A 13,762-nucleotide genomic window follows, 5' to 3' on the forward strand; every position below is an offset into this window, starting at 1 on the left:
CAAGAACCCTACTAACACACACTTCTTACACAAGCAGACCAAGAACCCTACTAACACACACCTCTTACACAAGCAGACCAAGAACCCTACTAACACACACTTCTAACACAAGCAGACCAATAACACTACTAACACACACTTCTTACACAAGCAGACCAAGAACACTCCTCACAGAGACTTTTAAGACTCACACAATCCTCAAACACACATCCTACATCCATCTACGCACAAACACAGACAAACACACAAACCTAACACATGCACCCCAAATACACTCCTGACAATCCCACACATATTTCATTCACACCCATTTCACAATCTCCTCACACAAACGCGTTACACACACTTAGCCCAAACACAGTACTGTCACCCCTTACACAACTTCCTTACAGACCTGACCCAATAACACTTGTTACCCCCATTCTCTTAAAGGGATAGATGCCCCGACCACACAATCCGATTGATTATGAAAACAAACTCTGGTGACCTCGACTCACTGTCAAAGAGCTTGAGGAGGAACTGGTAGACACATCATAACTTACCACGTAAACAAACGTCACTCAAAAAACTGTGTGTGTGTGTGTGTGTGTGTGTGTGTGTGTGTGTGTGTGTGTGTGTGTGTGTGTGTGTTTGTGTGCGTGCGTGCGTGCGTGCGTGCGTGCGTGCGTGCGTGTGTGTGGTCATGAGTGTGTTGCCAGCGGGGCTCGTTTGATGAATCATCAGTACGTCAACTTGGCTGAAAAGAAATAATTTCAGACGGAAAATTAGAGCTCTCCTCATTAGTGAGGGCCTGGTCTTCGCTCTCTGTGGTGTGGCGGCCATCTTGTTTGAGACAGGCAGAGAGAGTCTACGTCTGTGTCCCCCTTATTCCCTATGTAGTGCACTACTTTTGACCAGTCAAAATTAGTGGACGGCTTAGGGAATAGGGTGCCATTTGGGAAGAAGTCTGTTGCTCCTCTCTAATGAGATCTCCTGGTTGTTGTTGTTGTTGTGATGTGAAGAACCCCTGGCTTCATTATCAGCCACTTAATTCTCTCATCATTAAGGAGATCAACAGCACAATCATCAGAGACCTGAGACTCCTGAGAGAGACACTCTCTCTATTTCTCTCTGTTGATCTCAATCTCTCTCTTCTATCCCTCTCTTCTCTCCGTCTCTAAATCGCTCTCTCTTCCCTCTCTCTCCCTTCCTAACTCAGTTCACAGTAATACAGACACATATTAGCCCACTTTCTGTCTGGACCTGTCCAATCACATCCTCAGAAGTCTTGCCTTCTGGCCTTCTGGTCGTCTGTAACTCGTGTCTTTTAAACTCTTCAATGCAGAGGGCGAAATCCTCACGATGACTTCTATGTGCCATGTATGACTCATGAGCATGTATTTGTTCATTCCATTCCAGTCTAATTGTTGTCTTCGGAGTGTCATGGAGGAACACAATGTTGTTAATAATCCACTGAGCAGGCTTCGAAATGATCCTCTTTCATCAACGTGTTCTTAGTTCAACTACAGAGTGCATGATGTTCCGGGGGCCTGAAAATATTTGCTCTCGCCAATTTGATTCTCAGCAAGACTCTGAAATTATCATTCCCTTACACCCCCTCTATCCTCTTACCTCTTGACCAGATGGGAGCAGAGAGATTCATGGACAGACTAGGAAATCCAGCTCAGGCAACAGAGAAACGATCTTCTCCTCATCCTATCAGACGACAGTAACACAGTAATAAAGAGACTCTGGGTAATATCATCCATGGCAGCAGATAATACTGCTCCAGAGGCTGCATTGTTGGAGTGTCGCGTTATCTACTAAACCTTCACACACACACACACATGCACTCGCGCACCAACGCACGCCTGCACACACAGTATTCCTCCCCAACACAAATGCATTTTGAATAGCACGGGAAATGATGGGCAAAGACATCACTAATGTTCCCTTTTCTATCTGACCTTTTCTTCAGTTTAAATGGTAGAAACAGAATGGATCCCGAGCCTGTCTACACAGTGATCCAGAGTCCCATAGATCTAATAATCAACAGTATAATCACCAACCTGGCCCCTCAGGAGCTTCTCAATCAATACCCAACCAGGCAGGCAGGCAGGACAGGTGTAGGCCTGTTTAACCTGCCTTACAGGGGGCAACGAAGGGAGGAGATACCCACAGTCTGTGTCCACTACCAGCCCTGCTCTGTAGAGAGACGGGGGGTGAAACATGGAGCAGCAAGGAGGAAGGGTTACTGGAGGGAAACTGTTGTGTCTGGTTGGGGTATCCAGGGCTGGAACGTCCATACATCCATCCTCCATCTCATTTCTCCCCGTCTCCACCACCACCATTCTGGTAGTGTCTGCTAGGTGCATCTGGGTTCTCATCTTATTTGAGACAGGCAGAGAGAGTCTATGTCTGTGTCCCATCTATTCCCTAAGCAGTCCACTACTTTTCACCAGAGCCCTATGGGCCTCTGTCTAAGGTAGTGCACTACAGTGCCTTGCGAAAGTATTCGGCCCACTTGAACTTTGCGACCTTTTGCCACATTTCAGGCTTCAAACATAAAGATATAAAACTGTATTTTTTTGTGAAGAATCAACAACAAGTGGGACACAATCATGAAGCGGAACAACATTTATTGGATATTTCAAACTTTTTTAACAAATCAAAAACTGAAAAATTGGGCGTGCAAAATTATTCAGCCCCCTTAAGTTAATACTTTGTAGCGCCACCTTTTGCTGCGATTACAGCTGTAAGTCGCTTGGGGTATGTCTCTATCAGTTTTGCACATCGAGAGACTGAAATTTTTTCCCATTCCTCCTTGCAAAACAGCTCGAGCTCAGTGAGGTTGGATGGAGAGCATTTGTGAACAGCAGTTTTCAGTTCTTTCCACAGATTCTCGATTGGATTCAGGTCTGGACTTTGACTTGGCCATTCTAACAAATGGATATATTTATTTTTGAACCATTCCATTGTAAATTTTGCTTTATGTTTTGGATCATTGTCTTGTTGGAAGACAAATCTCCGTCCCAGTCTCAGATCTTTTGCAGACTCCATCAGGTTTTCTTCCAGAATGGTCCTGTATTTGGCTCCATCCATCTTCCCATCAATTTTAACCATCTTCCCTGTCCCTGCTGCAGAAAAGCAGGCCCAAACCATGATGCTGCCACCACCATGTTTGACAGTGGGGATGGTGTGTTCAGGGTGATGAGCTGTGTTGCTTTTACGCCAAACATAACATTTTGCATTGTTGCCAAAAAGTTCAATTTTGGTTTCATCTGACCAGAGCACCTTCTTCCACATGTTTGGTGTGTCTCCCAGGTGGCTTGTGGCAAACTTTAAACGACACTTTTTATGGATATCTTTAAGAAATGGCTTTCTTCTTGCCACTCTTCCATAAAGGCCAGATTTGTGCAATATACGACTGATTGTTGTCCTATGGACAGAGTCTCCCACCTCAGCTGTAGATCTCTGCAGTTCATCCAGAGTGATCATGGGCCTCTTGGCTGCATCTCTGATCAGTCTTCTCCTTGTATGAGCTGAAAGTTTAGAGGGACGGCCAGGTCTTGGTAGATTTGCAGTGGTCTGATACTCCTTCCATTTCAATATTATCGCTTGCACAGTGCTCCTTGGGATGTTTAAAGCTTGGGAAATCTTTTTGTATCCAAATCCGGCTTTTAACTTCTTCACAACAGTATATTGGACCTGCCTGGTGTGTTCCTTGTTCTTCATGATGCTCTCTGCGCTTTTAACGGACCTCTGAGACTATCACAGTGCAGGTGCATTTATACGGAGACTTGATTACACACAGGTGGATTGTATTTATCATCATTAATCATTTAGGTCAACATTGGATCATTCAGAGATCCTCACTGAACTTCTGGAGAAAGTTTGCTGCACTGAAAGTAAAGGGGCTGAATAATTTTGCACGCCCAATTTTTCAGTTTTTGATTTGTTAAAAAAGTTTGAAATATCCAATAAATGTTGTTCCACTTCATGATTGTGTCCCACTTGTTGTTGATTCTTCACAAAAAAATACAGTTTTATATCTTTATGTTTGAAGCCTGAAATATGGCAAAAGGTCGCAAAGTTCAATGGGGCCGAATACTTTCGCAAGGCACTGTATATAGGGAATATGGTGCCATTTGGGAAGCAGTCAGTCTCTCCTCTCTAATATCGATCTCCTGGTTGCTGTTAGGATGTTAAGAACTCTGGGCTGAGTAGGAGAGTATGTTGTGTTTGAAATATCCGGGGCAGGAACCTCCATCCATCCAACCTCCATCTTGGATCTAATTCCTCACAGTTTCCACCATCACTGGGCTTCCCCATTGGGGTTTAAGAACTCTGGGCTGAGTAGGAGAGTATGTTGTGTTTGAAATATCCGGGGCAGGAACCTCCATCCATCCAACCTCCATCTTGGATCTAATTCCTCACAGTTTCCACCATCACTGGGCTTCCCCATTGGGGTTTACCATGCTGCTCAATGCATCTGGGTTCTCCTCTGTGCTGCTAAGGGAGTATGAGGGAGCCAGTGGGGAGATTAGCTGGCCCATGCCACCCAGTATGACATCTTCTCCAACATGCTATTTCCAGACGGCAACACACACTGCATCATTCATGAGACATGAAGCAGCAGATAAAGCATCTACATAGTAATGTGATACGGAGCACAATCCATCCTTCCAGACACACACACACACACACACACACACACACACACAGAGGCACACATTATCACACACACATACATTAAGTGTAAAAAACATGAACAACATCTGCTCTTTCCATGACTCAGACTGACCAGGGGAATCCAGGTGAACGCTACGATCCCTTATTGACGTCACTTGTTAAATCCACTTCAACCAGAGTCGGTGGTGGATTGTGTATGTGCGCCACTCAGAGGGTGATCTAAGTGCCTTTGAACGGGGTATGGTAGTAGGTGCCAGGCGCACCAGTTTGAGTCAAGAACTGCAATGCTGCTGGGTTTTTCATGCTCAACAGTTTCCCGTATGTATCAAGTATGGTCCACCACCCAAAGGACAGGGGGTCGGGGGGTCGGGGGGTGCAACCCAATATTATGTCTTAATGTTTTGTACGCTCAGTGTATACATACATACACACACACACACACACACAAATGCTACAATGCAAACACACAGACAGACACACGCACAAGCCTACCAATCCCCTGCTCTAAATCCTATTAGAAAAATGAGAGCTCTGTGCAGCGACCCAAACTCAAGTCCCTGTGTGTGCCGTTTCCATGACAGACTCCTCCCTAAATCATGTTTAATATTATTATGCACAGAGTTAGAATACAGCACTGCCACTCACACAGAACCAGGGCAGTGATATGGTGAGAAAAATGATAAATATGAGAGAGAGAGAGAGAGAGAGAGAGAGAGAAAGAGCGAGAGAGAGAGAGAGAGAGAGGGAAAGAAGATAAAGGTGTACGGCTGAGAACGTCACATGGATCATTAGGAGGCACATATTTCCACATTGCGCTCGCATCGATCAACCTTGTTCGACTAATGATGGCGGCGACACAGACACTCTTGTGCTCGTATACACACACTCCTCTGTTCCAACCACTCTCCCATTAATTGGCTTTTGTACCCTAGACAGTAATTGATTTCATTGTTTCTCCATGTTCTAGAGAGCCCAGTCTAGACCAGTCAAGCATAGATCAAACTCCCATGACCAAAACCTCATACACACACACACAGTCTCTTGGGCTGGGGGGGGGGGCAGAGTGAAGTGGAGTGTTCTTCAACAAGATTGATTGCATTTTAATTGGTTGTCACAATTGAACTTGATCTGCCTGCAGTAGTGAGAGAGCACGGCTGGCTGAAGTGGCGTCTCCGTGTGTAATACCAGAGAATCAATGTCAGAAGCCAGGCTGAGAACACAATAACGGCTCTGACTGACAGACACACACACACACACAGGTCAGGGTAATATCCTGCTGGAACAATAAGCATCCATCTGAGGAGGAGAGGATAAGAGGAGGAGGAGGAGGAGGAGGGGAGATAGACATGATGAAGTCCAGGCCCTGGCAGCCGGCAATATGCTCCATTTACTGCAAAGAGAGCCCCTACATCCAACACACAGTGGCTGGTGTTCCGCACCTACACACATAGTGCAATAGTATCCGCACGAACACAACACAAATATCCACGGTATGGCTCCGACATCAATGTAAACACAAACCATGCCATCACCAACACTGAAACTAGCAGGGTTCTTAACCCAGACCCAGCCTGACTAACCCAACCAAACTCAAGTCAAACTAAACCAGACCCAGCCTGACTAGCCCAGCCAAACTCAGGTCAAACTAAACCAGACCCAGCCTGACTAGCCCAGCCAAACTCCAGTCAAACTTAACCAGACCCAGCCTGTCTAACCCAACCAAACCCAAGTCAAACTAAACCAGACCCAGTCTGACTAACCCAACCAAACTCAAGTCAAACTTAACCAGACCAACCAGAAACCAACCCAGACCTGTTCCAGTGTCCTTACCTTGAACAGCCTCAGTATATTGGCAACCATGATGGACACGGAGCTGGCCGCTGCCCCGATCACCCCCACGATCTTATCAGGCTTGGCGAAGATGGGCAGGTCGCCGTTGGCACAGCGTACGTCCGAGCCATCCTTCTCGATGAGGGCCTGGACAAAGGTCAGTGACTGCTCCAGGGCGTAGGTGTCTCTGGAGCAGGTGTCCAGGATCCGGGCCCCCAGGGTGATGTTGGGGAGCAGCTCCGTGTCCTTGTTGATCAGGTCGATGGCAAACATCATGGCCTCAAGACGATGGATCCCTTTCTCCTTCTTCAGTTCCCCGCAGGGCATGCCACCGCCCCCCCGGGAGTGCACCGGGAACAGGCCACCCAGGATGATGTCGCCTTCCAATCGGATGGAGTGGGCGTACTCCTGATTGGGCGCAGTGCCTATGGCGGGGTCCGTGATTCGCTGAGGGAAGGCCAGGGGGAGGAGCCAGGAACATGAGGTAAGGAAGTGGAAAAGGAAGTGGCCTGCGGCGAGGAGGGAAGGAAGGCGTTGGGGTTCCGACAACGCCATGGTAACAGTTGGATGGCGGTTGTGGGAGGAGTTACTGAGAAGTTACTGTGGAAAGTGTGGGCGGGATCATAGGTGAAAGGGCGTCAGTCCCCCGGGGGAGGAGTTTGGGAAGGAGTTAGCAGGCTGCTCTAAGATGTCCCAGGCCCATGAGGCATGCATGTCCCAGTAGAGGAGAGAGAGAGAGAGAGAGACACTAGTAGAGGAGGTGAGTGCAGCTGCAGCGATGATAATCCTGAACTCACATCTTCAGCCGACCCTGCAAGATACACACAGAGAACACAAAGCAGTCAGTGCCTCAGTCAGCCATCTACTGGGTACCACACCACACAGTCTCTCCCTCCCTCCCTCCCTCCCTCCCTCCCTCCCTCCCTCCCTCCCTCCCTCGCACGCACACACGCACACACACACACACACACACACACACACACACACACACACTGGCATTCACAAATCACTGTTCATGCTGCAACACCTGTCTTCTAGATTCAAGAGCAAGAGAGATCAGCATTTGCCACACACACAGTACAGCCAACCTCTCCCCTCACACACACACACACACAACCGCCAATCCTATTCCACTGACAAGTCCATCCTATCCGCCAGTGCCAAGCATGTCAAACACAAAGTGCCAAGCCTGTCAAACACATCAACAAAGCTCCAGAATGCATTATTCACGTGGACAGAGTGAAGGTTACTCAGTGTGTAATCATTCAGTCATTCAGTGAACATCTACTGGTTCTCCACTTGTTAGACTGACAGCTGCATTGGAATCAAAACCTGGAAGGTGTCACCTCAGCTACCTAATCATTATCATCAGAAACAGTACAGTAATGATGTAGCAAGCCATCCTAGTATGTGAGTGGAGCAGGTTTGGTTTAACTCTCTTTGTTTTCTTTCTGGTCTCATTCCCGCTTTGAATGCCCTTCACGAATGGACGTGATGTCATTGCTGGCCAATCAGATTAGGTTACTGGGTGCCCTCTTTACCTCAAAATATAATATCCACTGCCCAGCCTAGTTTATCTGTAGCCCACTAATTAACTTTTATCATTCATATCATGAAGGAAAAAGGAAACCGCACACTGCTCTTGATAGTATCACTGATACTTAATAAGCTTACGTAACCGCCTCGCGGCCTTCGTCAGAGCTCTTCCTAATAGTGTGTTTGATCGGTAATGGTTTGACCACACCCGCTTCCCCAAAATAGTCAAATGTGTGGATATTCTTCTGAGTTGGATAGAAGAGCATATTAATAACAACACAATGTGGAAATATAAATGAGTTTCACATTCGTAGCGATACTGTACATATGGCAGTATTGGCTAAATAAGTCTAAACTTTCTCCTGCGTGACATGACCACTTTTGCGCGCGTCCGTGTGCGTTCCAAAAGGCACAGATGCTGCGCAGTATGCTTGTGTGGGCTGAACCGGCTGCGCGTTTCTAGGATGCTGAGATGCTAGGGAACTGCTGCATCATTGCATATAAATAGCCTAATGTATATTCGGGACATCGTGGCAATATTTCTCCCTACCTCCCCCTCCGTGTACCCATATTTCCACACATATCAATATCACCTTTCCACTCATCCAGCACTTTCACATACATTGAGTGTACAAAACATTAAAAACACATTCCTAATATTGAGTTGCCCTCAGAACAGCCTTTTTGCCCTCAGAACAGCCTCAATTCATCGGGTTGTGGCCTCTAAAAGATGTTGAAAGCGTTCCACAGTGATGCTGGCCCATGTTGACTCCAATACCTCCCACAGTTGTGTCAAGTTGGCTGGATGTCCTTTGAGTGGTGGACCATTCTTGAAACATATGCGAAACTGTTGAGCGTGAGAAACCCAGCAGTATTGCAGTTCTTAACCCAAACCCGGTGCCCCTGGCACCTATTGCCATACCCCGTTCAAAGGTACTTAAATATACTGTCTTGTCCATTCCCACTCTGAATGGCACCCACACACAATCCACGTCTCAAGTGTCTCAAGGCCTACAAATCCTTCTTTAACCTGTCTTCTCCCCTTCGTCTACACTGATTGAAGTGGATTTAACAAGGGACATCAACAAGGGATCGTAGCTTTCACCTGGATTCACCTGGTCAGTCTGTCATGGAAAGAGCAGGTGTTGATAATGTTTTGTGCACTCAGTGTATAGTCCCTATGGTTGCTAACTATACTCTAAGGAAATACATGAGTCATTTACCTTGAAAGGATAACATTACTGTAGCACTTTACCAAGCACTTTAACAATAAAAAAAATATATATAATGCACTTGGGTATGGCACACACATATTCATATAAAACAGTACACCTTTATGCTTAGGCTATATTCCTAATTGGCTATTCAGGCTGTATTCATGCGTACACTGTACACCCCAGTGTGCTGTCTTTACGCCAAACCTTTGAGGAAATCCATTTCACTTAATATATTTGAGTACAGTAATTGTGTAGTCTTTATTCAATACTATAGTCACTGTGAGCCTGTAGGGGTTCCAGATTTGAGTTGTATCAGCTTGAACATTTTGAGTAACGCCCCCACTAAGCCACGCATCCACTATAATTTCCCAGTGTGCCTTGCCTTTTCAAGTGAATTGTAGTTACCACCCATGACTGTATTGTTAATGACAGAGACATGGTTGTTGAATTCATTCAATTTCCTTCCTGTGGCCATCACCAAGTGAGTTCCTAGGCAAATGTTATTGTAATTAAACTCTTTATGACAATACATAAGGCCTTGTTTAGAGGTTGAACAAAATGACAGTTACTTCCAAAGATTTTCAAAAAAAAAATCCTGGTTGACAGATTTCCAGGAATCTTCCAACCACAATTTCTGACTCAAGTCACATTATGCTGGCTTGCAAAGTGATGCGTAATTCCTATTGGAAACCAGCCAGAGATAGGCTATTCAACAGTTGGCATTCTTATTCGCCAACACTCTGCATTCACAATGACTGCAAGGATCAGAAAAATTATAAGGAGACTATCTAAATCAATTAAACTGGAATAACCATTTCAGTAAAGGGTGCATTTTTTTTTTAGATTAGATTAGTCAAATAATACCTTATCTTTATTTAGCATAAGATTTATCTATCAATCCATCCCTCAACCTACATGCAAAAACACAGATATTAAAAACACATTTTAAAAATCGACCTGCAGTAGAGCATGCTGGGGAAAAGTTATTTTGTTGTTATTTATAACTTTAAAAAAAAATTGAGTTGATGTTTTGAGTCAGTACCACATAAACATTTTAAGTAATAATGACTTTTCATTGACTTTGAGTTCAACTTACCAGAAGTATTTGAGTTAATAATGGCTTAAGGTTTACAGTGTAAGAATGGATCTTTCAACATATTGATTTCTTTTACACTATTTTATTTCACTTCTGGAATAAAACGTTATAACTTTCGATCCTGCTCGGGTTGGAACGTGTGACTCACTAATAAGAGAGAATTGACAGAACGGTAGAAATTCCAGCAGTGTGATCGTTATTGTTGGCAGTAAGATGAAGGGAGTATTACCCTGCGAGGCAGAGGCTGGCACATTTCACTTTTTAATTTACACCAATCACTAGGTGTCAGGCTGCACCATCCGCTCTACCGGTCATTACATTAGGTTTCCTCGTGTACAGATACGTTCTCTGGGAGGGAAGCACACTGCTCTTTCCACAAAGTGATGGCTCTTCTCTCTCTCTCTCTCTCTCTCTCTCTCTCTCTCTCTCTCTCTCTCTCCCCCTCTGCTATTTTCTCCTCCTCTGCTCGTTTCTCTCTCCCCTCTCCCCGCCTGTTCCTCTCCCTCCTCCTCCTCCTCCCCATTCGTTTACCACCTCTCACCGCACCCGTTGAATATGACATCTGTTTTTTTTTTGCATTCAGATCACAGGCAGGTAAAGAAACCGACAAAACGGGAACGAATCAAACATATCCCAAATCCCTCCAACGGTCCCCCCCTAAATTGACTTGTGATCCTACAATTCCCTTGACCCGTTCTTTTAGATGAGAGAAGCAACGGAACTCCTTACAGAAGACGTGGTGGAAGTGGTGTGTTAGTATGATTTGTTGCGGGGATAGATAGGGTTCAATGTAAGATACACCATCAGCCTCTGTTACATACGACTGATTAAAGCATGGCATGAAGCAGGCTGCTGTGGAATACAAATCTGTTTTGTGCTCCAAAGATAAATAACGACCTAATGATGTCTTCATGCTAGGCTACATATAATTAGATACAAAAAAACATTATCAAGACATAATGTTTTTAATTCAAGTTCAATATAACATTTTGAGTCTTTCAATTGAGACGGAGTCGTTCATGTGTGTGAAGTAGTGCGTCCTTATTCAGTGAGCTCTGAAAATCACACCATTCATATCCCAATTATTTTCATCTAATTATCCCATATGAATTATAATGAATTCTATCACAAAATACGACGTTTGGGCTACGGATGAGATCAGATGTATGGATCGTTCCTAAATGCCATCAGAGGGGATGCTGTTTCTTGGCGCGCGGAACATAGCAGAGAGCGCATTCCTTTGGGTCAATATTGGAACTTCATTGCGGAGCTCAGCAGTTTCCTTTCCCAACCCTGAACCCTCTCATTTAGCTACAGGTCACGACTGATTGACGATACAGTGGACTGTCAACATCAACTATGCATATCGACAATGAAAGGATAAATAGTTATTTAAGGGCTAATTTGCAGAGCCATCGAGGGTAATTAATTTAACAATGAGGGAGAAAAAAATGCAGATGGATGAGGAGCGAATGATTCTTCAGATAGAGGAAGATAGGGGAAATCTGGAAGAATGATGTTTGATGGGACCTTATCAGACATACGAAATCTATGAAACGAAATATGTAGTTTAAAAAAAATGCCTACCTGCTTTTCCGTGACTTGATTGAGGGTTCCTCGCGCCTTCGCAACCCACTCACAGATGCACGCGCCTCTGGTTTTCGGTGCTGAAAGGGACAGCGCATGCAGCCATCCAGCCAAGCAGCGAGCGCGCGTCTCCGCCAAATGAATCACAAAAAAACACCCACCGGCAGCGATTGGTCTCCCAACTCTCTCTCTCTCTTTCTCTCTCACCCTCTCTCCGCATACCCCCTTCTCCCTTTATCAGCATCGACACCATGTATCTGTTGCATAAATTACACAGAAACTGTATGGAATGCAACATTTAAGCAGTCACATTCTGATGCATCTGCCCAGAAGAGTCCATTAAATGAATCAGTTATGATTGAAATCAACGTCTGTAAACAAGACATCTGAGACGACATCGATAAGCCTACATCTACTATCTGCATAATAGCCGACAAAAAACGCAGGCATTGATTGATTCCTCTCGAACGCTCACACCAATGTGCATGTGTTGCTACATGCAAATAGGCGAATTCTAATCAATTGGCCTATTGGTTGCAATTGTCAATTTATATGAAATGATATTATATTTATATTAATGTATATTAACTTATGCTATATATTAGTAATTAACAACCAAAATGAATACGAACGGAGGTACGAGCAAATGTCAGGCAGCTGATTCATCAACAAAAAAAGTATTTTACGTTCAATGAGGCTAATGTGCGAGACGTGATAAAATTGTGTCATGACTTTAGGAGCGAGCGCCTCACTAGATAGAGCACTATCGCCATCTAGCGTTACGTAGCCCACAGTAGGTCTAGAAACGAAACTTTGGTCATGTCAATTCATGGCAAACTATTGATTTGAGCTCTTCTGTTAAAAAAAATCCCATAGGTTGAATCAACCTAAGGATACTTTTTTTCAGGGATAGACTAATATCAATACGCAAAAACACTTAAAATCCACCAATAATATACCTACTTAAATCCGAACCTCAATATCCAAAGTAGCCTAGCCCAAAGACGCCTGGGGGTCAGCGGAGGTACTACAAGGGGTCCGCTGCCTGATCACAAAATACTGTATCATTTACAGTTCACACCGCCTGTCGGGCTGCTTTGTATAGCAAGCCAAGGCCAAGTGACTCACTCTCTGTACGAGCGAACCATTTTCGTGAACGGTACCTAATAAACTAAACGGCTGAAGAAAATACTTACAAATCCTTCTTCAAATCTACTTCAATCGCTGTGGATGATTGGGGGAGGAGACAGGTTAAAAAGTGACATGAATAAGTGATCAAGGCTTTCACCTGGATTCACCTGGTCAGTCTATGTTATGGAAAGAGCAGGTGTTCCTAATGTTTTGTACACTCGGTGTGTGTAAAACGTTACTATTTCATATTTTTTTTTATGGCTATAAACAACAGATTTAACGGATTTTGGGCAAGGGATCATTGGAAAAAGTTGAGGGTACAACACAGAGTAATATTATTCATTCAAATTAAATCTTTACCCTTAGATGCACAGCATGGGCCTAGTTTACACAGATATTGGCAGTCACATTTAGCAGAGGCTGCTGGGGGGAGGAGCTATAGGAGGATGGGCTCACTGTTATGGCTGGAATGGAAACCACATGTTTGACTCCGTTCCATGAATTCCATTCCAGCCATTACAATGAGCCCATCCTCCTATAGCTCCTCCCACCAGCCGCCTCTGACACAAATAATCAACTCAATTCTTGTATTACCTAAGAATGTTGTTTTGAACATAAATTCACTGTACTTTATGCTTTACACTGCAGCATTCTCTCTGCCCCACGGACAAATGTGTAGAATAGCATTGAATTA

At 44.6% G+C, this 13,762-nt stretch overlaps 1 protein-coding gene across 2 annotated transcripts in view; it reads right to left on the reverse strand.

Moving 5' to 3' along the window:
• LOC110500204 (metabotropic glutamate receptor 8) overlaps positions 1–12,092 on the reverse strand; it is a 224,196-nt gene extending 212,104 nt beyond the window's left edge. For both annotated transcript variants that reach the window (XM_021577412.2, XM_021577413.2), the window contains exons 1-2: positions 11,938–12,092; positions 6,502–7,312 (exon numbers count right to left, since the gene is read on the reverse strand). In XM_021577412.2, coding sequence (XP_021433087.1) covers positions 6,502–7,056 — 555 coding nt within the window. In that variant the 5' untranslated portion in view covers positions 7,057–7,312; positions 11,938–12,092. The remainder of the gene's footprint in view (positions 1–6,501; positions 7,313–11,937) is intronic.
• Between the last annotated feature and the right edge of the window lie 1,670 nt (positions 12,093–13,762).

Source organism: Oncorhynchus mykiss, chromosome 21 (genome assembly GCF_013265735.2).
Source record: "Oncorhynchus mykiss isolate Arlee chromosome 21, USDA_OmykA_1.1, whole genome shotgun sequence".
NCBI classification, from domain to species: domain Eukaryota; kingdom Metazoa; phylum Chordata; class Actinopteri; order Salmoniformes; family Salmonidae; genus Oncorhynchus; species Oncorhynchus mykiss.